The sequence below is a fragment of the Acomys russatus genome, chromosome 29 (genome assembly GCF_903995435.1).
Source record: "Acomys russatus chromosome 29, mAcoRus1.1, whole genome shotgun sequence".
Lineage (NCBI taxonomy): Eukaryota > Metazoa > Chordata > Mammalia > Rodentia > Muridae > Acomys > Acomys russatus.
The window spans coordinates 23,951,259-23,978,814 of NC_067165.1; the positions used below are offsets into that span (position 1 = coordinate 23,951,259).

Consider the following 27,556-nt stretch of genomic DNA (forward strand, 5'->3'; position numbering starts at 1 on the left):
TTGTTGGGAGTATAAAAATAAGACTTTTTTTCTTCTTATCACATCAATTATCAAAGAACGAAACATTACGTAACAAAAATACAAAGCTCTGGTGGATTTTTTTTGTTTTGTTTTGTTTTTTTGCCCCCACCCCCACCCAACCCCAAGAGCCCTTGGCCAGGAGGCCCCTGGGTCAAGCCCGGATGCTGTCTCCAGGTTCACCCCAGAGGCTCAGGAGAACCGGTGGTCCAGGTCCCTCTGGGGGCCGGCCGAATATGAGTAGGCTTTGCCCAACACCAGCCGGTCCCGGAGCAGCTTGAAGAAGGCGTAGTAGTTGCTGAAGAGGATCAGGGCCAGGGAGATGGTCTGGTGCCACTTTTCCGAGGACATTAAGGAGTACAGCTGGTAGACAATGACAGCGCCCTCCAGCAGCAAGAGGATGTTGAGGATCCTCAGGGGCTTGCTGAAAAAGAACTACCCAGGAGAGGGTAGGCAGAGGCCAGAGGGCGCGCTCCAGGAGCCTGGTTCCCGGGTTAGGGGGTCTTGGCGCGTGATGAAGGGGACAATCTCTAGGGACCCCATGTGGCTCTGCCACCTCCTCCGTCTTTGCTTATGGCACTCTATCCTGCCACTTCCATACCACCTATGGAAGCTACTTCTGGGAAGCCCTTTTCTCAGAGGCCTTGCTTGTTCTTTCTGGCCTGAAATCAACTTGTTTTTATCTGTTATTAGTCTGGCCTTGAACTCATAGAGACCAGCATGCCTCTGCCTCTGGAATGCTGAGATTAAAAACTTGCACTACCACACCCCACCCAACTTTTAAAGACACTATCCTCTAGTATCGTGGGCCTGAACAAACTGGAATCTTTCTTTCTTTTTTTTCCCTTTTTTTTTTTTTTTTTTTTGCAGTGCTAGGAATTTAACCCAAGCTTTTGTATATGCAACAGATTTTAGCTCAGCAAATTTTTTTTCTTTTTTTCCCCCCAGACAGGGTTTCTCTGTGTAGCCTTTGCTGCCCTGGATTCACTTTGTAGACCAGGCTGGCTTTGAACTCACAGCATCTGCCTGCCTCTATGCTGAGATTATAGGCATGCGCCACCACACCAAGCAAGCTCAGCAAATTTTATGTAATCAGCATGGAAATCTATTTATTTATTTATCTTAAAAGATTTGTTTATTTGTTTATTTATTTACTTATTTATTATGTATACAGTGCTCTGCCTGCATATACACCTGCAGGCCAGAAGAGGGCATCAGATCACATTATAGATGGTTGTGAGCCACCATGTGGTTGTTGAGAATTGAACTCAAGACCTCTGCAAGTGCAGCCAGTGCTCTTGACCTCTGAGCCATCTCTCCAGCGCCCCTCCTCCTATTGATTTATTTTTAGTTGCTAGGCATCAAAGGTCTGGAAAGACATTATACGCTACAGCCTGAGTACCTACCTGCTACTTGCTCTATAGCAACACCTCCGTGCTTTCCAAAAAAGAAACAAACAAACAAAAGAGTGCAAAACTAAAAACAAAAAAAACAAAACAAAAAAAACCCCACAAAAACCGGGCAGTGGTGGTGTACGCCTTTAATCCCAGCACTTGGGAGGCAGGGGCCAGGCGGATCGATGTGAATTCAAGGCCAGCCTGGTCTACAAAGCAAGTCCAGGATAGTTAAGGCTACACAGAGAAACCCTGTCTCAAAAATAAAAAAGTTTTCTGCCTGGCATCGGTGGCGCACTCTTTTAATCCCAGTACTCAGGAGCAGAGGCAGGTGGATCTCTATGAGTTCAAGGCCAGCCTGCTCTACAGAGTGAGATCCAGGACAGCTAGGACTACACAGAGAGGCCCCGTCTTGAAAAATCAAAGAAAGAAAAAAGAAATGTCTAAGGATCTTAGTCTGCAGGAAAAGCACTTAAAGCTTACGGACTGCTTATAGGATGGGAAGAGGCAATAAGAGTGGAGTTAAAGCAACCAGGATGCTGGGCTCGGGCCTGTGCTGAAAGGCTGGGGGTCAGGGAGCAAGTCTCTTCTCTCCCTGAGAAATGAAAGTAACTGCCCAGATCAACCATCTCCAAAACTGTTACTCTGAGTAACCCAGCTCCACATGGTCCCCCAGCTGTGGCAGAAGATTCTAGGAAGGGAATTCAAGCTCCTTCAAACAGAGTAGTGCCATGAGGACTCTGTGGAAAAGGGGACTGGAGGCCAGCAGCTTTGCTGACTCACAGCAACCCTTTTCCCTATGCTGACTCAGGCCGTCTGCATGCGTTCCCAAGTTTCTCAGTAAGGTACCCCTGAGTAAGTTAAAAATACATGGCACACAGCACAGAATCATCAGTACTGTCTCCACTGCTAGGATCTCTGTGTGTGTGTGTCTATCTGTCTGTCTCTGTCTGTCTGTCTCTCAGTGCTAGGTTTAAAGGCACGAGCCATCAGGACCTGCAGAACCTCTTCTTTTATTGTCTGACCATCTCTCGTCTACCCAGTCAGTTCTGCTCGCCTGTGCTGATACCCTTGGGCTGCACCTGTTTGTGCACTGTCTCCCTCTGGGTTTTGGCAACAGTGGGAACAGCCACCACCATCCTTCTCCCTAAGGCAACCCGCTTGAAGATCGGGCCCCACCCTTCTGCCCAGAAAAGAACACTCACGTGGAAGCGGAAGTGGGAGACATCAGAGGGGATGGCCACGTTGTAGTGGCCCACTGCTTTGTAGACGTTCTTGCTGTGCTTCACCAGCACACCCTGTGGCCACATGCACTCCTCAGTCCACCTGGAAGCACAGCCCAAGAGCATGGTTTGTCCCCAGCTCAGCCGTGAAAGTGGGTAAAGGACTGGGCCCGGGGCGGTCATTAGCTCTGACACTGTGACTCCTTTTCTGGGTCTCAGCTGCCTCCTCTATAAAATGGGGTAACAGTCATAAGCACGTCACCACACGGGGACACCTAGACTACGAAGAAAGCACTTTCTCTATCTATTTGCCTCACTTGTAACTCCCGTGGGTCCACCACCCAGTTACCCAGGTACCCCAGGGGTGTGTGACTGTGCTCTGTTTAAAATGTGCTGAAGGCTTGAGTCTCCGTGAATCTGACACGGTTTCTTGAGATCCCATATGACATCCCTTGACTTCCACTACACTGCTCATGTCCCTGTGGAAGCCACGCCCTCTAAACAGACTAGTCTTCCTGATACGCTGTCCGGGCAGGCTCTTTCCTTGTCTGGTTTTTGTTTTTGTTTTTCTGAGACAGAGTTTCTCTGTGTAGCCCTAGCTGTCCTGGACTCACTTCGTAGACCAGGCTGGCCTTGAACTCACAGCGATCCGCCTGCCTCTGTTTCCCTAGTGCTGGGATTAAAGGCGTGTGCCACCACCGCCCAGCTTGTTTTCTTCTCGGCATCCACTCCTTTAGGAGGGGGACAGTATCTATTTCATGCTTGTGTCCTCACAGTATGCCACAAAACCTGGCATTGAGAGGCTAAATGAAGCCAAGGCTATACAGAGAGACCCTGTCTCGAACAACCAAGCTCCTCCCACCCCCCAAAAAACCAAAAACAACAACAAAATGAAAAAGGAGAGAGGGAAGGCAAATGAGAGCAGAGAGTTTCCTTCTAAAGTCCTATAAGATTCCAGGGACTTCAAGATCCTAGGCTAGAAACAGAACTACAGCCATAAGCATTTCTTGTGTAATCCTATTCCTGCCTCACTGGTTTATTCTCTTAAAAACATACAACCACAAAAATTAACCTCACAGAAATAACACTGAGTGAAAGAAGCTGGACACAGGAGTGGCTATTTATAATTTCATTCATACAAAGTTCTATAATAGGACAAATCAACCTATTGTGAAAGATAGATAGGGAAGGAGGGAGGGTGTGTTTGTATATGTGTGTGTGTGTGTATGTAAATTGAAAGAGGTTTACTGGGAAGAACATGAAGATGTTTTTAAATTACTTGTTTTTATTTCATGTACATTGGTGTTTTGACTGCATGTGTATCTGTGTGAGGGTGTTAGGTTTCCTGCACAGGAGTTGCAGACAGTTGTGAGCTGCCATGTGGGAGTTGAACCTGGCCCTCTAGAAGAGCAGCCAGTGCTCCTAACCGCTGAGCCATATCTCCAGCTCTGAGGATATTTCTATGGAGGTAGAAATGTTCTGTTCCCTTCATGTTGGTAGGTTACAAGAATGTTCATGCCCTTGCTGGGTGTGGTGGTGCCACACACCTTTAATCCCAGCACACTTGGGAGACAGAGGTAGGCAGGTCTCTGAGGCCAACCTGATCTACATAGTGAGTTCCAGGACAGCCAGGGTTACAAAGAGAAAACCTGTCTCAAAAAAAAAAAAAAAGAAAAAAAAAAAGAAAAAAACTTCAAAGACTTATAAAATTTGTAATTTGTATAGTATATTTCACTTTATGTAAATTTTATGTAAAAAAAAACTGACAGGGCTAGAGAAATGGCTCAGCAGCTAAGGGCACTAGCTGTTCTTGCAGAGGGCCTGGTTCAATTCCAGCACCCATTTGCTGGCCCCCAAGCACCTGTGTCCCCAGTTCCAGGCGCTGACACCCTCTTCTGGCCTCTGTCATCAGGCATGCAGGAAAAACACTCGGAACCACAAAAGAAATCAATCTAAACATTTTTTTTAAGCCCACAAAACCCAGCCAGGCACTCTAATGGGAGAGGGGAAGACAGCTGAGTGCTACACAGGTAAGAGCCATGATGTCCAGAGGCTTCCAGGCAAGAGACAAAGGAATAGAGGGGAGCATGGGGTGGGTGGGGCGCTTAATGGAAAGATCCTTCACAGAGCAGGCACTTGAATAAGAGAGGATAGAAAGATTTCCCAATGCATCATGGGGAAAGGCTGGATTGGGGAGTGAATAAAGCATATGAGAACCCAAAGAGATTTGGTGTGGCTGGAGGCAAAGTGCATGTTAGGATGTAGGAAGCAAAGGAAGGGCTCATGGGCCCCAGCCGACCACCAGGAAGTGGTGCAAAGGGCCTTGATCTTAGTGAAGGACTCGGATGAGATACAGATGGGCAGCGTTCTTTCCTTCTTTTTTGGTTTTCTTGGGACAGGGTTTTGCTGTGTAGCCTTGGCTGTCCTGAAACTTGCTCTGTCGACCAGGCTGGCCCCAAATTAAAGGTGTGAGCCACCACGCCCAGTGGCACTCCTTCCGTTGGGCCCTCTTGTGGCTGATTCAGAAAGGTCAGCAGTTTCTCTCTGACCCTAAACAGCTCGAAAAGGCTCCTGCTGACCAGAGCATCAAAGCAAGGGCACTTGGCCTCTGAGGTCTCGTCTTGGGCTTTGGCTCTGCTTGGCCTCCCTCTACAAGGCTGTCCTGGAGACTGGGATGTGAGAGCCTTCAATGAGGGGTGACTAGTACAACCAGGACAGGGACTCGCTGGCGGGCTGTGCGAGTGTCGGACTGGTGAAGGAGGAGGAGGCTGCAGGAAGATCTGGCCAGCACCTCAGGGCTCCTGCGCAGGTGGACTGGAACTTCTGCTCTGAGAACAGTGTTAGCCTGCAGCTGTGCCTTTTGCCTCACTCATCCCAACTACTTTTTATGTGGCTACCCACCCCCACCCCCAAGCCTGTGAACCTGCTAAAGATTTCAACTGTTGTTTCACCCCTGAAGCTCCCCCGCCCCCCGGATAGATTTTCCCATGAGCTAGCAGGGGACAGTGTCTTGTTCTGACTGAGGTTCTGAAAAGCACACGCTGGAAAGGTTCTTTCTGCTGTTCAAAGTCCTCTAGAACTCCCCTCAGCTTACAGGTAGAAGAGCAAGGGTTCTCTGCCTGACGCACAGGAGCCCAGGCTGTGGTGCGCAGCTCCTGAGGGAACAGGCAGTGGAATGGTTGAGGACGTCAGCGAGCAGATGACAGGAGTGAAGAAAGAGTGAGTGCACACATGAGCGGTCAGTCGGGGAGTGGACAAATGGGAGGAGGAGACACCATGTCCCTGCACCAGCACCTGGGCCCCGCCCACGCCCAGTACACTTGCCAGCTCCCCACGGACGACGAGCAGGACTATCTAGCCCTACATACTCCACTCTGGACCCGAGCCCACCATATAAGGCGATGAATGCGGTAGAGCAGGATGGCGAGTAACCCCACCCCCTGACCAGGGGACCTGGGGTTGGCTGCGCAAAGCAGGCTGGGCAACTCACGGGTGCTGCAGCACGTTAGAGCACAGAGCCGGATCCACCTTCTGCCAGCAGCCCAGGTGGGCAGCGGCCTTGTGTAGCAGGTCACAGTAGCTGGCAGGGAGCAGGTGCTGCATGAGGATCACAGAGGTGCTGATGGACACCAGCAGGAAGAGCTCGCAGGACCAGCGCTTGTCATAGTAATGCGTATTCTGTGGAGAATGGGGGTACGTGAGGCTCAGGAGATCCATCATGGCCGCTCCCTCTCCCTTCCCCGAGTCTACCTAGAAGCCAGGACAGCACTGCGGAGATTTCAGGACAGCCTGAAACCAACAGTGAAGGGCATCACAGACGCTGTGCCCACCAGTCAACTTCCTAGGGTGGAAAACTGCTCTGCTGCCCCCTACTGACATGGTGACTCATGAATACCTACAACTCCAGTTCCAGGGAATCCAACACCCTTTTCTGGCCTCCGAGGGCGGCAGGCACACAAGTGGTGCACAGACCAATACATGTAGGCAAAACATCCATATGCGTTCAATTAAAAAAGATTTTATGTGATGTGTATGACCTACGACTGTGTAGCACGTGCAAGGCGGTGCCTGTCGAGACCAGAGGAAAGCACCGGATCCCTGGAACTGGAGTTATAGACGGTTGTGAGCTGTCACGTGGGTGCTGCCACCTGAAAGAGCAGCCAACGCTCCTAACTACTTAACAATCTCTCCAGCCTCTAACCTCCAATCTTTAAAGTTTATCCTGGGGCCAGAGAGGTGGTTCAGGAGGTAAAGGCACCCACTCTCAGACCTGACATGACTTCAATCTCCAGGACCCAGACTGTGGGAGAACCAACTCCCACAAGCTGTCCATTGACTTCCACATACAACTAGAGCGCGTGCGTGTGCGCGGTCTCTCTCTCTCTCTCTCTCTCTCTCTCTCTCTCTCTCTCTCTCTCTCTCTCTCTCTCTCTCTCACACACACACACACACACACACACACACACACACACATCCCGAGTGCGCCATGGGGGCAAGAAGGGAGACATATAACACAATGCGTCCTGGAGCAAGGTTTCTAGTCTATTACAGCTAAAGACAATGCAGAGAATAAACTTCTGAGGTTGTTCAGCTCTGCTGACTCCTGGTTTCTTTCTTTCAAAATCTATTTCTTGTACGTGCATGAGTATTCTGCCTGCATGTACATATGTGGGCCACACGAAGCAGTATCTGCAGAGGCCAGAGAGGGCGCAGAACCTCTGGAACTGAAGTTACAGTTATGAAGCACCATATGGGAATTGGGAACTGACCCTGGTCCTCTGCAGGTGCAGCAAGTGCTCTTTTTTTGTGTTTTTTGTTTTGTTTTTCTGAGATAGTGTTTCTCCATGTAGCCTTGGCTGTCCTGGACTCACTTTGTAGTCCAAGCTGGCCTCGAACTCACAGAGATCCACTTGCCTCTGCCTCCTAGCATGCTGGGATTACAGGTGTGCACCACCCTGCTCAGCTCTGCGCCACCCTGCTCAGCTCTACAACCAGTGCTCTTAATTGCTGAGCCATCTCTCCTGCCCCAGCTCCTGATTTCTTTATTCAGTGGCAAAGCAGGACACTCAGAGACCTGTGGTAAAGGAGCCACTGACAGACGGGGTCTCTCCCATTGATCAGGAGTCCCTGGATAGGTCACTGCCTTTCAGGAGACAGAAACTTGTCTTCTGTATTGCAGATCTCCAGAGGAGAAATCTATCAAAACTGGCAGAGATGAGGCTGGGAGACGGCTCGGACGTTGACATGCTTGATCAGACACAAGCATTAGGGCCTGCGCTCTACTCCTCAGAGCCTGGGTAATAAGCTGCACGTGCTGGCTTGGCACCTGTATGGCCAGAGCCAGGAAAGTAGACACAGGAAGATCTCTGGGTCTAGCCAAATAAGCAAGCTCCAGATTCAATGACAGACCAGCTCGAGAAATAAGGTGGAAGGCCGGGCATGGTGGCCCACGCCTTTAATCTCAGCACGTGGGAGGCAGAGTCAGGCAGATCACTGAGTTCAAGACAGCTTGTTCTACAAAATGAGTCCAAGACAGCCAGGGCTACACAGAGAAACCCTGTCTTGAAAAACCAACAAACACAGACATAAACACACAGATACACACATAGACATAGATACACATACCTACAGACACAGATACACACACAGACACTTACACTGACACACAGATATACACACAAACACACCTAGAAAACAAACAAATAACAAAACCCCCAGGAAGGCTGGGGAAGGGGGTGTGCCACGGAGGCACAGGGGGGCAGAGTAGGGGGGGGGGGGCAGCAAGTCACTTTGCTTTGTACCTTCACAAACCAAACAGGTACGAAGGCCACGTAATAGGCACTGAGCATGGAGCTGACGAGCACTTCCTTCATGCGCCAGTTGAAGTCCATTTTGAGGAACTCCACCTCATTGCGAATGAGGCTCGGTGACAGGCAGCAGGCATGGGTGGGCATGGCTTCGGGGCCATACAGCTGTCGAGTGTGCTGCTTCAAAGTCTCCCGCAGTGTCAGCAGGTAGTCCCGGCTCCTCGCCAGGCCGCTGACTGCCTCTCGGGGCCCCATGGAAGCCACGTGGCTCAAGAGGTTTGTCTTGCGAAGATCATAGTTCAGCTGCAGGAACGGAATGTACATCCCAAACCTGCGGTGGACGACAGTGGTGAGGCCGGGCCGAGGGGCAGCGTCCCAGCCCTCACCCCAGGGTGGGGGTCCGGGTGGGACACGCAGATGTTCCCTCTGGCCTCAGCCCTTCAGGACACTCCTAAGAGAAAATTTACTCTCCTCCTATCCCTCCACCTCTCCATCCAAGTCAGTGGTTCGAAACATGTCTTAGTATCGAGGGCATGCTGGAACTGAGGAAACAGCAGGGGCAAGAGGCTGAGTTCTTTCCTGAATGGTGATAACTGACAATCACCACAGCAACCCACACGCACTGGGCAGCCTGGGAGGCATGCTAAGTCTGGTACATGCAACCTCTTCTTCCTTAGAAGCATAACAGGCATTAGGTGCTATGACTTTATCCCTTTCTCAAGGCAGCTGTGGGTCAGAGCAGTGTAGTTAGTTCTCAAAGGTGATACAATTAGTTCAGAAGGAATAGAGCCTAGCTTTAAGACCTAGAACTGTCTGGGACCAAATCAATTAATTAAAAACAAATAAAACACAAAACACCTCCAATCAACTAAAAGCATAAGATGGGGAGCAGGCATGGTGTGCCTTTGCAGAGGCAGCTGGATCTCTGACTTCAAGGCTACCCTGGTGTGCACAGTGAGTTCCAGGACAGACAGAGCTATATAGAGAGACCATGTCTCAAAAAACAAAAACAAGCAAACAGGCAAACCTAAGATGAACACAGTGGCATGTGCCAGTAATTTCAGAACATGGGAGGCTAAGGCAGGAAGATCATGAGTTCTAGGCTAGCCTGAACTACATATTGAGACCCATCTCAAACAAGCATCCCACAATGCCACAAAACAGATCTAGGCTGTATAATTGGGTGCATAAGTAATGGAGTGCTCTTCACTTTGCAGGGAGAGCGTGCAGGAACAAGTTCTTATCCTGTGTCTATTATGTGCGCATGTCCCCTATGCAGCACCCTGTTACAGTTATTTTTATAAAACTGTTTGTTTTTCAGTTTATCTCTTAACCTGGCTATCACACAAATAATTGACTCTTTTATGTTTGTTTAATAATATGCTTCACAACACAATAAGTGAGCAGTTATTACTCTATTCTTTTGTTGCTGTTGTTTTTGTTTTTTCGAGACAGGGTTTCTCTGTGTATCCTTGACTTCATTGTCCTGGACTCACTCTGTAGACCAGGCTGGCCTTGAACTCACAGCGAACCACCTGCCTCTGCCTCCCGAGTGCTGGGATTAAAGGCGTGTGCCACCACCGCCCGGCTATTACTCTATTCTTAACCCTGTAAACTAATCTGGTTTCCTCCCAGTGTACATTCCAGAGATACGTGCACTTTGTAGCTTTTTCTGTTTCAGCTCGCTCTCTCCTTGCTATGTGGACCAGACAAATCTCAATCTCAATATCCCCCTGCCTCTGCCTACAATGTGCTTGGGTCACGGGTGAGTGCCACTAAGCCTGGAAGAAATGTTACATTCTCAACAACTGTACTGAATACTCAGACTATAATGGTCGTCGGCTGTTTCTTATTGAACATGTATAGTTTTCCCACTGGCATGCATCTCTAAACAATAGCTGGCAACTTTTAACACAGCATTTATACTGTATTAGACAGTAAAGGTAATCTAGACAATGAGGTATACAGAAAGATGTGTGAACTGTTTACCACTGCTATCCTCTCGTACATACTTGAGCACCTTAGATTCTGGCATAATCCTTCAGGGATGACAAGGGGGTACTATATCAGAAGAGTGGGTAAGGACCAGAGACAGCTCAGTGAGTAAAGGTGCTGCCACAAAGCCTGACAACTTGACTCTGATCCCCAGAATCCACATGGTGGAAGGAGAAAACCGTCCTGTAAGCTGTCTTCTGAGAGCCACATGTGCACCAGGAATGCACACATATGCGCTCGTACAATAGGACTAGAGAGATGGCTCGGTGGTTAAGGATGCTTGCTGCTCTCCCAGAGGACCCAGGGTCATTCAGAATAGCCACATGGAGAGCTCACACCTGCCTCTAACTCCACACCACTGAGGGTTCTTGCATGTATGTGGTGCACTTTGGTGTACACACACACACACACACACACACACACATACACTTAAAATTTAAAAAGTAGAAAACAAGTCTAAATCAGCAAAAAGGAAAACTGAAAGCAAAGCTCACTGGCACACAAATGATCAGCCAGAGACATGTTGAAGCCAGGCATGGTGGCACACACAGTTAATTCAAGCACTTGGGAGGCAGAGGCAGGAGGATCTCTGTGAGTTCAAGGCCAGCCCGGTCTACAAAGTGAGGCCAGGACAGCCCAGGCTATACAGAAAGACCCTGTCTCAACAAAACAACTAAACCCAACAACACAAAAAACAAACAAAAAGAGACATATTGACAAGTGAAGAAGCCACGGTCTACAGCAGAGCTTTCCAAAGAAACATAAGGGTCTCACGTTTAATAGTAATTTACACTTTACTAGTGACGACACTGGGAGAAAATGGTTTTATATCTTTATTTATTTATTTTTATTTTTCAAGACAGGGTTTCTCTGGGTAACCTTGACTGTCCTGGACTCACTTTGTAGACCAGGCTGGCTTTGAACTCACAGCGACCCGCCTGCCTCTGCCTCCAAGGGCTGGGATTAAAGGCGTGCGCCACCACGCCCGGCTTTTATATCCTATTTTATCATTTCAGTGCATGGAAAACATGGTCGTAGCCGGGCGTGGTGGCGCACGCCTTTAATCCCAGCACTCGGGAGGCAGAGGCAGGCGGATCGCTGTGAGTTCGAGGCCAGCCTGGTCTACAAAGTGAGTCCAGGATGGCCAAGGCTACACAGAGAAACCCTGTCTCGAAAAAACCAAAAAAAAAAAAAAGAAAGAAAACACGGTCGTTTCAGCGATGAGGGTGTCCTAGGGAAATATCTGTCTTTCTTTGCTTGAAGGGAATCGTAGAAGCTGCTGTGTAGTTTTTACTAAGAACACATCACACCTCAGAGGAGCCTACTTCGAGGCTTGGTAGCTAGGGCAGTTGGTGGCTACTCATCTATACAGTGTATGATTATATTATGGGATGGTGCCCTGCAGCTAGTGGCTTCTCTTCCCAGAGTGATCCTACAGAGAATCTGGCTTGAAATGGTCTTATTTCACGGAAGATGAAGCAAACCAGAGAGGATTAAAGGAAGATGGTTCTAATTAGGAAGTCGGTCCTTCTTTCCAGTCAGTGCACTCGGCCCAGTGCAACTAGATGCAGTGTCAGAACGGACGCCTCTGCGGGAGCCCTTCTATAGCAGAGCCACTGCCATCCTGGCCTATGGGAGCACCTACCTCACAGCTTGCTAGTTGCTGTGTCCTGCGCATGTGCTTAGAGGCAGGCAAGCCTCTTGTCTACTGAAAAAGGGGCAGAGGGTGAAACAAATGGCTCTTGCTTATTTTCAAACACAGACACCAAAGAGACTGACTTACTTGGAAAACTTGGCACAAAACAAAAAAGTGAATGTACTGGAAAGATGAAACTGAGAGAGCAAGGCCGGGCGTGGTGGTGCACACCTTTAATCTCAGCACTCGTGAGGCTGAGGCAGTGGATCTTTGTGAGTTTGAGGCCAGCCTGCTCTACAGAGCAAGTTCCAGGACAGCCAAAGCTATTAAAAAAAAAAAAAAAAAATCCCTGTCTCGAAAAGGAAACAAACAAACAAACAAACAAAAAAAAAACAACAAACAAAAAAAAACCAAAGGAAAGAAAACAATAAAGAATAATATGTCTGGGCGTTGGTGCGGCTGCTGCCTTTAATCCCAGCACTTGGGAGGCAGAGGCAGGCGGATCTGATATTGAGGCCAGCCTGGGCTATAGAGTGAGTTCCAGGACAGCCTGGAAGCTCTGTCACCCAAAACAAAACAACAAGCCGGGCGTGGTGGCGCACACCTTTAATCCCAGCACTCGGGAGGCAGAGGCAGGTGGATTGCTGTGAGTTCCAGGCCAGCCTGGTCTACAAAGTGAGTCTAGGACAGGCAGGACTACACAGAGAAACCTTGTCTCGGAAAAACCAAAAACAAACAAAAAAACAAAAACAAAATGACAATAAGAAAGAGGGCGACAGAGAGAGAGAGAGAGAGAGAGAGAGAGAGAGAGAGAGAGAGAGAGAGAGAGGGAAATCACTAAAGAAGCTTCAGATATAAAAAAAACATGATTACCAGGGGTGGGGATATCTCAAAATACTGAAAAACAAATTTTTGGAAATCTCTCTAAAGGCAAAATAAGAACCAGAGAGGCATATATAAAGGGAAACCATGAGAGAAAATATAAGGAAAACAGGTGATTAATCCACAAGGCCTGCTACCTGCCATCTAACTAATACACGTTCCGGAGAGAATAGAAAAAGCAAGAAATAACAGAAGAAAAATTCCCAGAGCTGGAGCTTAGGGTACTGACAGATGAATAATGAAAGCTCTACACCAGGCACTTGTGCAATTGCAAATAATCAAAAGCTAGGCTATTCTCAAAAACTCTTAGAAAAAAGCCATCTACAGGGGACCTGGAACCAAACTGTAATTAGACGACACACAAGCCACACTGTACACTACAGGCAAAGGAATAACAGCCTCAAAACCTTGAGAAAATATGAATCTGAACTTAGAAATTTATATTCAGCCAAACCATCAATCAAGAAAAAGGGTGCAGGGAGCTGAGAGACAGCTCAGTAGTTAAGAGTGCTGACTGCAGCCAGGCAGTGGTGGTGGTGGCGGTGGTGGTGGCGGCAGTGGCGGCAGTGGCGTACACCTTTAATCCCAGCACCCAGGAGGCAGGGGCAGGCAGATCTCCCTGAGTCTGAGGCCAGCCTGGTCTTCAGAATGAGTTCCAGGACACCCAAGGCTACACAGAGAAACTTTGTCTCAAAAAAACAAAAAACAAAAAACAAACAAGGCCAGGCATGGTGGCGCATGCCTTAATCCCACTCGGGAGGCAGAGGCAGGTGGATGGCAGTGAGTTTGAGGCTAGCTTGGTCTACAAAACCAATCTAGGACAGCCAAGACTACACAGAGAAACTCTGTCTCAAAAAAACCAAACCAAACCAAACAAACAAACAAAAAAAGCGTGCTTGCTGCTCTTGCAGAGAACCAAATTCAGTTCCCAGCACCCACATGGTGGCTCAGTCACCTGTACATCCAGTTCCAGGGGATCCAATGCCCTCTTCTGGCCTCTGCAGGCCCCCCGCACACATGTAGCACACACAAATTCATAGGCTTAAACACATACATATAAATAAATGGAAACAAAAAAGATTCCGAAAGGAAAGCAAGAGTAAAGGTAGACTAAAGACATCTTTAGATAAGCGAGGACACAGAATGCCTACCTCGCAGACAGCCAGTGCAAGGGCCATTCGCTGATAATGCGCTCAGCAAACTAAGGGAGGGATCTAAGAAGGCCTGGGATCCAGGAATGCACGCATCTCGGGAGGGCAGCAAGGGAAGCCCTAGGCTGAGCAGCCACTCCATTCTAGAGCAGGAAGATGTAGGTCTTAAGGCAGGGGATCTTTGGCCAGGGAGGGAAGACTCCAGGTAACAGGCAGCATGACTGAGGGGCTGGATAAACAAGAGGATGTGCTGACGGACCATCGTTCTTCCTTCCTTTCTGTTTTGGTTTTATTTATTTATTTATTTATTTACTTTTGAGACAGGGTTCCTTTGGGTAGCCTTGGCTGTCCTGGCCTCACTCTGTAGACCAGGTTGGCCTCCATCCGCCTGCCTCTGCCTCCCAAGTACTGGGATTAAGTGTGTGCACCACCACCACCTGGCTTGGACCATTATTCTTTTGTCAACAAGAAAAAAGAAACTCTAAGAAAAGTGAAAAGCCACATAAGGAAGTTATTGTTTAAATATGAAGCACTCTACAATATAGCATGATTTTAAGTAACTAATAGAATTTAAGAGAAACCATTTGACGCTAAAACGAGCAATATTCTTTTCATGAGGCTCAAGACCGTCACCCAGGAAGTCTAGCAGTGAACGTTATTTTTCTATACTTACTAAAGCCACACTGCTTAGTGGTACTTAATTTTCAGAATTAGCTTCAGAAAAAGGATGGAAGGCCGAAATGTGGTTATTAAAGAGAACGTGGCTGGGTGTGGTGGCACAGGCCTTGAATCCCAGCACTCAGGAGGCAGAGGCAGGTGGATTGCTGTGAGTTTCAAGCCAGCCTGGTCTGTAGAGAGAATCTAGGACAAGCCAGGGCTACACGGAGGAACTGTGTCTTGAAAAACCAATAATAAATAAATAAAATAAATTGTAAAAAGAGACTGTGAACACCAACCTTGACAACATAGATGATCGCAGGTGCCAGGAAGTGAGAGGAGGAAAAGAAAGATGCATCGGTAGGTTCCTAATATTGGTTTTTAATTAAAGAAAACTAATTACATGCGTACAGTTGTGAGTGTATGTGAATATGTGCATGTGTGACTACGGGTACTCCCAGTGTCCAGAAAAGAGAGCCGTGTTCCTGGAGCAGGAGTTACCGGTAGCTGTCAGCACACCCATGGGTGCTGGGATCTGAACTCCTGTCCTTAGGAGGAAGAATGTGCACTGCTAACTACTGAGCCATCTTCCCAGCTGGCCAGGCTTCCCAGCTGTGGGTGAAATGAGAAAAACATTCTTTTGCAATGTCTGAGATGGAACATGCTAGAGTTTCATCTAGCAGAATTTTGTGCATTTTTGCACAGACAAAAGCTGTACCACAAAGCAAAATACATTAATGACAGAAATAACTGATGATGGGGGGAGGAACCAGTTATCAAATACTGGGAACAGTGGGGATGAGAGGATGAGCTACATCTATCTACTGCTGGAGGGAACCAGTGTGAGTGTGCTTGCATGCTGTGTGCAGTGTGCTTGCATGCTGTGTGTATGCATTTGTGCTTGTATGGGTGTGTGCAGTGTGCTTGCACACTGTGTGCTTGCATGGTGTGTGTGGGGTGCGTGCATGATGCTGTCTGTGACGTGCTTGTACAGGTGGTAATCACCTACCCAGGATACGTACAAAAGCAGAAAGAGTGCTGAATACTCCTCAGAGGGGAAACCAGATGGCTGGGAGGCAGCAGTCAAGGGTAGGCTTTTCAATTTATGCTTTGACACCTTGTGACTTTAAAATTTAATTTTAGTTCATGTATGTTTTCCCTGCAGGTATGTCTGTGCACCTTATGCATACAGTGGCCGAGGATGCCAGAAGAGGGTGTTTGGGTCGTCTGCAACTGAAGTCATAGGCAGTTAGCCACTGTGCGAGTGCTGGGAATGGAACCCAGGGCCTCTGGAAGAACAGTTTCAAGTAGAAAATAAAGGTATTTAGTATTTTTTATAATTAGCTACATAGGTTTTGCTTGTTTTGGGTTTGGTGTTTGTTTTGTTGTTGTTTTTTTTCAGACAGGCTCTCCCTGTAGAGTTAAGAACTCTGGCTGCTTTTCAGGAGACCCATCATGGCCGCTCCCTCTCCCTTCCCTGAGTCTACCTAGAAGCCAGGACAGCACTGCGGGATGTCAGGATGGCCTGAAACCAACAAGGACACACCTCAGAAGGGCAGCACAGACACTGTGCCCACCAGTCAACTTCCTATGGTGGAAAACTGCTCTGCTGCCCCTACTCCGAGCCAGAGCATGCTTGGGCATGCAAAGGAGAGGGTCAGTCTTGGCTCTGCAGCATATTAGTCATGTGCGACTTCTGGGAAAGAATTCAGCTTGTCTCTTCTTTCCTTCCTCATCAGCTTGGTGAGGGGAAAGAGAACCACAGACAACTTAGGCATTAGAGAGATTGTTTGGTTTAGTTTTTTTCTTTTCCTTTTTTTAAAAAAAAAGATTTATTTATTTATTATGTATACAGTGTTCTGCCTGCATGTACACCTGTATGCCAGAAGAGGGCACAAGATCTCATTGTAGGTGGTTGTGAGCCACCATGTGGTTGCTGGGAATTGAACTCAGGACCTTTGGAAGAGCAGACAGTGCTCTTAACCACTGAGCCATCTCTCCAGCCCTGGTTCGGTTTTTTCGAGACAAGGTTCCTCTGTGTTACAGCCATGGCTGTTCTGGACTCACTTGGTAGACCAGGCTGGCCCAGAACTCACAGAGATCTGCCTGCCCCTCCCAAGTGTTGAGACAGGGTCTAATGCAGCCCCGGCTAACCTCAGCTTTGCTGTGTAGCTAATAAAAATCTTATCTCTTGATCCTCCTGGGTCAAAGACATGAGGACAAGTCATAGAGGCTTTGCTTGACAAATTTCCAGAGACCTCAGACTGTCCAGCATGATCTCTAGACATCTAGAACAGCTGTTGAGGCTTTGCTTGACAAAGTTCTGGAGACCTCCGGCTGATCACCGCTGCCCCTAAATATTATGTATGGTCCAGGTGTAATGTTGTTTAGAAATCTGTTATTTTTCCTAAATCTGTTTTTTCTCTTTATTCAGCCCTAAGGAAAACTTTTTCCCACAGAGAATGTTGAAAGAGGGCATCTGAAGCCGGGCGTGGTGGCGCACGCCTTTAATCCCAGCACTCGGGAGGCAGAGGCAGGCGGATCGCTGTGAGTTCGAGGCCAGCCTGGTCTACAAAGTGAGTCCAGGATGGCCAAGGCTACACAGAGAAACCCTGTCTCGAAAAAACAAAAAACAAAAAAACAAAACAAAACAAAAAAGAGTGCATCTGGCCAAAGGCTTGAGACAATGATAAGAGTTTTTTACTCTGACTGTGAGCACCGAAGCAGAAACTGCATGAGAGAAAGTTAAGACGTGGACATAGCAGTACTTGGCTAGACACTGTTACCTATAGAAATGTTTCTTTAGAATCTGCTTTGCAAAAAAAAAAAAAAAAAAAAAAAAAGAATCTGCTTTGCGAGCAATAGAAGGTGGGCTGGGAATGTCGTGCTTTACAGATATTTTATAATAGAGGACTCCCCGGCAGTTAGCCTACGCTTAGACTGGAAGTCAGTTAAGTTTTTTCTTTAGGGGATATCTAGCTCAAGCTATGTTGCTATGACTATCTTGTAAACACATTGGCTTTAGCCCGGGAAAATTTATGATTAAATTTTCCTGAGTATTGTTTAAAGAATAATAAGCAGGTAATGCTGACAGTTGTTTGGAAAATAATTGGTTTTTTGTTGTATGTTTTGTTGTGGGTTACAGAATTTTTTGTACTTCCTTGTTACTCTATGGATTTTTGATTGCCCTAGTGATTGTAATGATGAAAAAAAATCATGATGTAATCTGTAATGAAGAAAATCTAAACTTCATTTCAATAAAATACTGGCGTTGGCCCATGGAGACAGTTGATTGGACAAACAGACAGCAAGCAAGCACTAAGTTAGACAGAAAGCAGGGGCAAGCAAGCAAAAGCAAGAGGGACGGACAGAAGGGGAACGGCCAAAAGATAAGCAAGTAACAGACACGAGAGAGAGAGAGAGAGAGAGAGAGAGAGAGAGAGAGAGAGAGAGAGAGAGAGAGAGAGAGAGAGCTAGAGTGAGCTGGGGACAGTGGGGAGAGAGAGAGCACTAGAGTGAGCTGGGGACAGCGGGGAGAGAGACAGACAGATGGGGAGCAAGCAAGCAAGGAGACAGAAAGATGGGTAACAGCAAACTAGATGGGTGGATGGATGGATAGATGATAGACAGACAGACACACAGAAAGACAGGGAGCTAGTAAGCAAGCAAGGAGCAAGGAGTCAGACAGACAGCAAGTGAGACAGAGACGGAGACAGATAGAGAAGTCCTCCTGGGCTTTGAGACCTTCAGCTTGTACCACACATGCCTGAGTCTCCGAGAATGTCCTTCTCCTCCGCTCCTCAACCTCTCCTCAACAACTAGTCCCTTTAGCTAGCTGTTCAACCAACAGTTGGTTTCCCTTTTTTTTGGGGGGGAGGGGTGTTTCCGGACAGGGTCTCTCTGTGTAGCCTTGGTTGTCCTGGACTCACACTGTAGACCAGGCTGGCCTCGAACTCACAGCGATCCACCTGCCTCTGCCTCCCGAGTGCTGGGATTAAAGGCGTGCACCACCATGCCTGGCTGGTTGGTTTCCCTTAACCAGATGTTCACCTCCTGCTCAATTCTCCCTACCGGGGATCCACCTCTCTTCTCTCTTATTTGTCATTCCTGGAGCTGGCCTTAGGAGCAGCAAGCCTGCCTCCCCCTCCTGAGTGCTGGGATTATAGGAATTACCATGACTCCCAGCTCAGAGACTTGTTTTATAGCTTAGAACTAAAAATCTGGATGGTAGGTTGAAGGCTACCGTTCTTTCTTTTGTATTGTATTGTATTGTATTGTACTGTGTTGTATTTATTTGCAGTAGAGGGTGTATGGAGAGGGATCCAGGCCCCAGCATCCCTGCGGAAATGAGAGGACAACCTGGAGGCGTTGGTTCTCTCCTTACACCTGTGGTTGTAGGGACTAGGCCGGCACCTTCACTCACCGAGCCGTGTCCCTGGCCCCATGTTAAGATGGGTAACAAAAACATGGAACGCAGCCTTTGTGCAGCCATTCTATCTCTGGAATGTGTTGTACAGCAATGCTGTAAGTGTACAGAAACACGTGTTCCTGTTGTAAAGAAAACACAGACTCTCAAAGTCTTACAAAGAATGACAAATCAAACTGTACAAATTCTAGGGCCAGTGAGATGGCTTAGCAGGCACAAGTGCTTGCTGCCAAGTCTGACACCCTAAGTTTGGTTCTGGGAACCCATATGGTGGAAGGAGAAAACCAAGACTTGAAACTTATTTTCTGGCAGACACACATACATTGTGGCACACGCAGCACTCTATGCATGTGAATAGATAAAATCCCTCCCCCTTTTTTTAAAGAACCTGGGTCTGTAGTGAGAATTCTGGATTTTTTTTTAATATACAGAAATATTATAAGAATGTGCTTTCATTTTAATCCCAGGTATAGGGATGTGGGGCTGCTTTGGACTGTCTGCAGCAGCTGACTATGATTTGCCATGTGCTCTGGCAGAGACATGGTTTTGCCAGCTGCAAAGAGTGTTTGTGATTGTGTAAAGTTTGGAATTCTGGGACCTTTTCAAAGAGTATATAAAGGCTAGAGCCCCATAGGTGGAGTTGGTGGTTGTTGGTCTTTTAGGGAGGTTGGTCTCAGTTTGTTGGTAGTCATTGTCAAAGAAGAAACAAAAAGAAAGAAATTAGATACAGAGATTTTCCTATTTCCTCTCTACCCTGTCTTCTTGTTTCTCTCACATCTAGTGTAACAGGGAACAAGGAGATAAAGGGTGGGAAAAAGAAGAACCCACGAAGTAGCAAAGACCAGCTACAAGGGTTTCTCTTGCCAGGCAGTAATGGCACATGGCTTGAATCCCAGCACTCAGGAGGCAGAAGCAGGTGGAGTTCAAGGCCAGCCTGGTCTACAGAGCCAATTCAGAAACAGCAGGGTTACATAGGGAAACCCTGTCTCAAACAACAACAACAGAAGGCATATATGATGAGATGCCCAGTATGAGGCTACTGTCGTATCTACTCCCATGAAAACATCTAAGTTATTATTTAAAATTTTTTCAGTTAATGAAAAAAATGAAACTATCATATGAAAAAAGTTCCAGTAAGTCATATTAACATCACAGGAACCATGATATGAGCATGTGTTTAAAAAGTGTAGCGATGGGGATGGTGCTCAGGAGGTAGAGGGAAGACCATCACGACTTCAGGGTCACCCCGAGCCACACAGCGAGTGGGAGCCAGTTTGGACTACCTGAAAGCCTGTTCTGGATAACCAAAACGAAAAAATATAGCTCAGCTGGTGTGTGTGTGTGTGTGTGTGTGTGTGTGTGTGTGTGTGTAATGCACACACTCTCAGGTCTTATTTCCAGTACCACACAACTAACACAACAACAAAAAGGGGCTCTCACAGAGTCCAGTGGTTCTGTAAGATGTGTGTCAGTCACAACTACAATCTAGAAAGGATGGGGTACAGTGCTCGCCTGGCATTCAAGGGGTTCTGTTGAGTCCCTAATACCACATACATTGGCCACGATGACTAAACCCTGTAATTCAGCACTCCTAAGGAAGAGGCAGGAGAGGCAGACTCAAAGTTAGCCTTGGCTACATAGCAAATTCAAGGCCAGGCTAGTATATAGAAAAACTATTTCTTGAGGAATGGGGTGATGGTTCTATGGTTCAGAACACCTGTTGCAAGCCGGGTGGTAGTGGCACACACCTTTAATCCCAGCACTCGGGAGGCAGAGGCAGGTGGATTGCTGTGAGTTTGAGCCCAGCCTGATCTACAAAGCGAGTCCAGGACAGTCAAGGCTACAGAGAAACCTTGTCTCAAAAAAAAAAACAAAACCAAAACAAAAAAACCAAAACAACAACAACAACAAAAGAACACTTGTTGCAGTGCTGGAGAGATGGCTCAGCGGTTAAGAGCACTGACTGCTCTTCCAAAGGCCCCGGGTTCAATTCCCAGCATCCACATGGCAGCTCACAACTGTCTTTAACTCCAAGATCTGACACCCTCACACAGACATACCATGCATGCAGGCAAAACACCAATGCACATACAATTAAAAAAAAAAGAACACTTGTTGCTCTTTGCAGAGGACTTGGGTTCAGTTTCTTGCAACCACATGGTAGCTGACACACTCTTCCTGTCTCCAATGGCACTTTATGAAAAATAGTCATACACATAAAGACATATGTGTGTGTGTATGTATGTATGTATGTATGTATGTATGTATGTATGTATGTACGTACGTATATATATATATATAGCCCCTGAGGTAGGAACTCACTCTGTAGATCAGGCTGGCCTCAAACTCACAGAGATCTGCCTGTTCCTGCCTCCCAAGTGCTAGAATTTTTGTTTGTTTGTTTGTTTGTTTTTGAGACAGGGTTTCTGTTTTAGCCCTAGCTGTTCCTTCTGGAACTCACAATGTAGACCAGGCTGACCTTGAACTCACAGAGATCCACCTGCCTCTGCCTCCTGAATGCTGGGATTAAAGGCGCGCATTACTACCACACAGCTGATACATATATTTTAAATTCACAAAAACCCTACTCTACTACTTATAAGCAGTCTGACAGATCACTCAATCCAGCATGCTCTCAGTCCTACAGGGTAGGAAAGCTGAGGCCCAGCTCTGACGCTTTCCAAGAGCCAGAACTGGCCCAGCGTGAGGATGTTCATGAACCAGAAAGGACAAAGTTGGGAGGTAACTGTTCATGATAGGGAGCCAGGAGCCTGCTTGATTCTGGACCAGAAAGGGGCGGTTCTGGGCTCTCCATCTTGAACAACTGAGTCTCTGGTGAGGCAGTGAAGCAAGCTAAGCAGACAGAGACAAAGATACATGTCCCAAGACAGACATGTACACACACAGACATGCATAGAGACATGTAAACAAAGACATGGAGAAGCATCAAGAAAGTTCATAAACACGGAGGGGAGAAGGAGGAAAGGAAGAAAGGGAGGCATACAGAGGAAGGCAGCCCAAAAGGGGGACGGGAGCAAGACAGAGTGAGAAAGCAGCCCCTGCACTTCCATCCATAAACGTTCCCTTGGGTACTCACTCAGATCTGAATCCCAGTCTAACCTCCCAGTGGTAGAGATGGATGGAGTAGCTTATACCACTTCAATTTCTTCTGCAAAAAAAGGCTAATCGTCCTAATCTCGGGAGATGTCACCAGATGCTGCCTGCCTGCCTACGAGTCTTCCAGATATGGAGGCCTGATGACCCAGCAGCCATACAATGTCGGGCGCTCGGGGGGGGGGGGGGGCGGGTACTCACGGATAGCAGAGGAACAGGAGGTTCAGGAAGGAGTAGGTCCTGAAGAGGTGGATGAGGGACCGGCACAGACTCCAGCCTGTTGCCGTGAGAACGGTGAAGCGGGCGAGGAACAGCAGGATGGAGCGAAAGAGGGAGACCTTCCCCCTCTGAGAAGCCTGGGTCAGGGTGAGATACAACAGGACAGGGCCTTGGATGGAGGCCACAGCAGCTATGCCCAAATCCCACCGCACATGGCCTAGAACCCCACCCAGGGACTGGTACAAGGCAGGCCACTGTCTTCCTGGGGCCTAGTGGCCTTGGAGAGCCAATGGGATACCATAATGTTCATCAAATAAGCCCAGGAGGAGCTCAGAGAAAATGCCTTTGGGCTAAGGGCAGGTGTGTCTCCATGGCAACCCAGGGGCAAAGGGAGTCCCAAAGCCCCCTGCCAGCCTCGAGACCCAGTCACCTCCTTCACGACGGAGCCGATGAAGCGGCGGCCCAAAACAATGGTGGTCACCATGAGCAAGTTGAAGTCGATCAGGTGGAAGTTCTGTCAGGGGGCAGAGGCCTGGGGGTCACACGGGCCCCTTGTCCACACGCAGGCTTTTCGTGTCCCCACGACCTCCCCTGCCCAGTCTTTCCTACAGAGACTGTCCCCATTCTCTGACCTTCATTGGCCTCCAGCTGACTCAGGCCAGGAAATTACCTAGAGGAGTAGAACAGGACCCAGAGAGGGGAAGGGGGACAGTCCCTGGGGATAAGAGAGTGGTGTGTGAGCACTCTTGCTCTAACACCCGGGTCCCTGTCCCGGAACCTCGTTTTCTGGCAGGGGGTCCACCCCTGAAACATTCATACATCCCTATGACTTATCTCTCAGACAAGACTTGGGATCGAGTCTGTCAGAACCAACCCTGCCATTCTCACGATGGCCAGTAGAGGCCTAAGCACAGTAGAAATGGTTCAGAGCTGTCAGTTTCCTGTTCCTTCTACAGCCATTATGCCCAATGGAGCCATGTATGCAGCAGGCATACAGTGGTGCTTCGTAAGCTATGTAACATACACCAGGCACGCACGCACACACGACGCTTTGTAACACACATACACGCACACACAGCGGACTCTGGTTGAGCACCTACCAGGGAGGTGTGGGAGGGTGGGTGTGAGGGTGGGTACCACCAGACTGTCTTATAGATGTTGATGTAGTGCACGAACAGGGCTATGAGCTGACAGAAGAAGAGCTGGAGCTCAAACAGGACGCTGGCCTGGACCGGCAGCTCGGGGATCTTACAGTGCTGCAGAGGCACGACTGTCTGCGTGGCCAGCGGAGGGCTGGAGAGGCCTGTCCCAGAACTGGTCCTGGACACGGAGAATAACAACGTCAGGAGCTAACCGGAGAATTTGAGCAGGAAAAGCTCCAGGTGCCCCGGATTGCGCATTACATCAGAGAAGCAGCCCACAAGGATGAATGAAGTCTTCTTTATCTTGCCTGGTAGACACAAGGCAGGGGAAAAAGCCTTTCCTCTCCTGATTTTATGCAGGTCTTCCCACACTCCCCAGGAGGGAGTTATGAGGCTTGCTTTACAAATAAGGAAAAGGAGGTCCAGACGCAGATGGCAACCTATGCGTAAGTTAGGAACGGAACCCCAACAGCAAATGGCTTGTGCTACTGAATTTCCAAGAAACCATCTACTCTCAGAGCTTGCTTTGGTCTTGCAGATGCTCAGTCCTGTCTAGCCATACACCCTACAACCCAGTAAGGACCAGCCTGGTCCAGTCCACACTGCCACAGTTGGTGGGGAGGCACAGACATGGCTTACCTGGTTCGAGAACGGACGCTGGTCACCGATGCACTGGAAGCGTGGCCTCCACCAGAGGCGCCGGAAGAGCCTGGCTCACAGAGCGGATTCCGACAATAAGATGTCCTGTTGGGACCTCTTCGTCCTCCTGTAGGGCAAATAGCGAAGATGACAACAACGCTACCTTGTTAACTGGCACTTCATTTTCTCTTTCTTCTGCTCGTTTTTTGAGGCAGAGTCTCTTTATGTTAGCCTGACTGTCCTGGAACGTGCTAGGTTGGTGAGGCAGGATAACCTCACAGGCGCCGACAGACCAGCTACTGCCTGCCTCCGCATCACCTGCCATTCTCTGTCTCGTGTTCCCACTGGACTTTGTGTTCTAGCTAGCAGGTAGGCACACTTGTCACCTCTTGCTTGCACTGTCCATTTTGTATGGAGTGCTCTCCTTTTTGATGTACTTTTCTTCTTCTAGTGGAGACTTTTGATTTTTATTTGGTCTTGCTGTGTGTGTGTGTGAGAGAGAGAGAGAGAGAGAAAGAGAGAGAGAGAGAGAGAGAGAGAGTACGCCACATCGTGTACGTGGAGCTCAGAAGGCAACTTTTGGGAGTTGGGTTCCAGGGATTTAACTCAGGTCAGTAGGTCTGCACAATTCTCTACCTTGTCGCTTGCTGCTCTGGTTACTTTCAAACAGGACCTCTCATTGGCCTGGGACTCGACAATTAGGCTAGGCTGGCTGGCCACTAATCCCCAGGAATCCATTTATCTCAATCTCCGCAGTGTGGGGGCCACAAAATCATGCCACCACACCCAACTTTTTAAAAAATATTTATTATGTATACAATGTTGTACCTGCATGTACACCTGCACATCATCTGAGGGCACCAGATCTCATTAGAGATGGTTGTGAGCCACCGTGTGGTTGCTGGAAATTGAACTCAGGACCTCTGGAAAAGCAGCCAGCTCTTCCAGCCCCACACACCCAACATTTTAACATGGGTTTTAGATATCCAACTCAGGTCTTCACACATGTGTGGCAAGCACATTAGGAGTAAGCTATTTTCCCAACCCTTCTTTTTGACTTTTCTTGTTTTCTTTCTGAGACAGGGTTTCTCTGTGGAGCCCTGGCTGTCCTGGAACTCTCTCTATAGACCATAATGGTCTCAAACTCAGAGATCTACCTGCCTCTGCCTCCCAAGTGCTGGATTAAAGGTGTGCATCACCACTGCCTGGCTTGAAATTATCCTTTAAAAAAAAAAACCCAATTTTTAAAATTTATTTTATGGGTATGAATGTTTTTCCTGTATATATGCATGTGCAGCACATGTGCCCAGTGTGTACAGAGTCAGAAGAGTGCTTCAGGTCCCTGGAGGTGGAAGTAGGGATGGCTGTGAGTCACAATGTGGGTGCTGGGAATTGAACCTCGGGCCTCTGCAAGAGTAACTAACACTCTTTTTTTTTTTTTTTTTTTTTTTTTTTTTGGTTTTTTCGAGGCAGGGTTTCTCTGTGTAGCCTTGGCCATCCTGGACTCACTTTGTAGACCAGGCTGGCCTCGAACTCACAGTGATCCGCCTGCCTCTGCCTCCCGAGTGCTGGGATTAAAGGCGTGCGCCACCACGCCCGGCTTGTAACTAACACTCTTAATGACCTCATCTGTTATGTTTGCTGTCTCTTGCACTAAAATGGAAGGTCAGTAAATTAATGTTTTAAAACGAAGCCCTAGTAGCACGGGGTAGGTAGCCTCAAACTTACAATCCACCTGCCTCAGCCACAGCTTCCGCCTCCTCCCCACCCCCACCCACCCCCCGCAGTGTTTGTCACTGTCTCCCTTACTTCCATTTCACTGGGGTCTCCGTTGATAAGTGAATGGAGCAATTCATGAACGGTAGGATTTTCAGATTAGTAAACTGAGTTTACACGACGTCAGGGGCAATAAATAGCAGGCTCCCAATACTGAGCTTCTCAGTTCTGGATTTGCTGTGTTTCTTCTAAATAGGAGTCTCCAGAAACTTATAATCTGGCCAGCTTTGTGACAAGGTTTTCCTCCAAGGCTCCGAGACCAAACTCAATGACTCAAGGTCTGAGCTTAATAACATCAGGATGGCCTCGAGAGTGCCGAAGTTGAGAACCCAAAACCTAGATTTTTACAAAAGCTCTATCCCTAAGCTTTAGTGCTCTAGCCTAAGTCCCCAGGCAGCATCTTACACATAGCTCCCAACCCCCTTAATCGACGGCATAACTTGTTCATCTTCTTCATGGCAACAGAGAGAGAGAATATGAATAATAATGACTTATTCATACACACTGTGCCCAGGCTTCCCTAGCTCTGAAGGTTTTCTGACAGATCTTCAAAGTGCACGGTCCAAACCTCTGACCTTAAGCCCCTAGACGGGAAGCTATGTCCACACAATGTTTTATTTGGCATGGAAACCCCCCACACGCTCCCTCAGCCCAGGAACTCTGCCCACGCCCACTCTCTTTTAGAAGCTCTGCACCCACAAAAAGTCCCTCGGCCCAGAAACCCCGCCCACACACAACTGTCAGCCCAAAGACCCCGCCCACAAGACAGTCAAAGCTCTCTAGGACTAGAAGCTTGCCTCAGAATGGGCTTCCTAGGTGGGCTAGGACTCCCTCCAGCCCCACCGCCCTCAGTGTAAGCCCCTATAGTCCAGAAGGTTCTCTCCCACATTGTCGACTACAAGCCTAAAGCCACACCCTTAGCTCGCAGCCCCGCCCACCAGGGTGCCCGGCCCCCGTTTCCAGCTAGGAGAATTGGGTCCCCAGAGGAAGCCCAAGAGAGCCTCCGGCCCCTCGGGGCCCTCTCCGTTTTGGAAGCTCCGCCCACTACGCAGCGACCCGCCCCTTCAGGACCGGAGGGGCGGGGTCCCGCCTGCGCTGTGTCCCTTCCCCTCCCCCAACCCGCGGCTCCGACCCGCGTGGGTCGGCGGTTAGCAGCCAAGACGCCCCTATCCCGCGACCTCGGAAGAGCCCAGCCAGCTCAGCTCACCCATCTCCTTCCCCCGGCGCTCTCCGCTCGCCGCCGCAGCTCCTGCGGGTAATATGTCGGAGGCGACGGCGGCCGGGAGAGGACTAACCACAGCAGCACAGGCCGAGTATCAGCCGCGCGCTCCCGCCGGCTGCTTAATTTGCATACTAGGCGGGCTGGGAGTCGGGAGCGCGCTTCTTAAAGGGGCCGTCTGACACAGGCTGTGCTTGTTCTCTTTGTCTTGCCTTCCCCATGCCTTTCCTGCAGCTGCTGCTGAAGAGAAGATTCTGG

General features: G+C 48.5%; 1 protein-coding gene across 1 annotated transcript; it reads right to left on the reverse strand.

The window, feature by feature from the left end:
* On the reverse strand, nt 1-27,404 carry Tmem39b (transmembrane protein 39B). Its single transcript, XM_051171711.1, has 9 exons — nt 27,287-27,404; nt 24,304-24,430; nt 23,623-23,842; nt 22,953-23,036; nt 22,505-22,659; nt 8,437-8,773; nt 6,126-6,313; nt 2,618-2,738; nt 1-453 (listed from the first exon to the last, which is right to left on the reverse strand). Exons 1-9 carry the CDS (start codon nt 27,288-27,290, stop codon nt 211-213), a joined length of 1,479 nt encoding a protein of 492 aa, XP_051027668.1. The 5' UTR covers nt 27,291-27,404; the 3' UTR covers nt 1-210.
* Between the last annotated feature and the right edge of the window lie 152 nt (nt 27,405-27,556).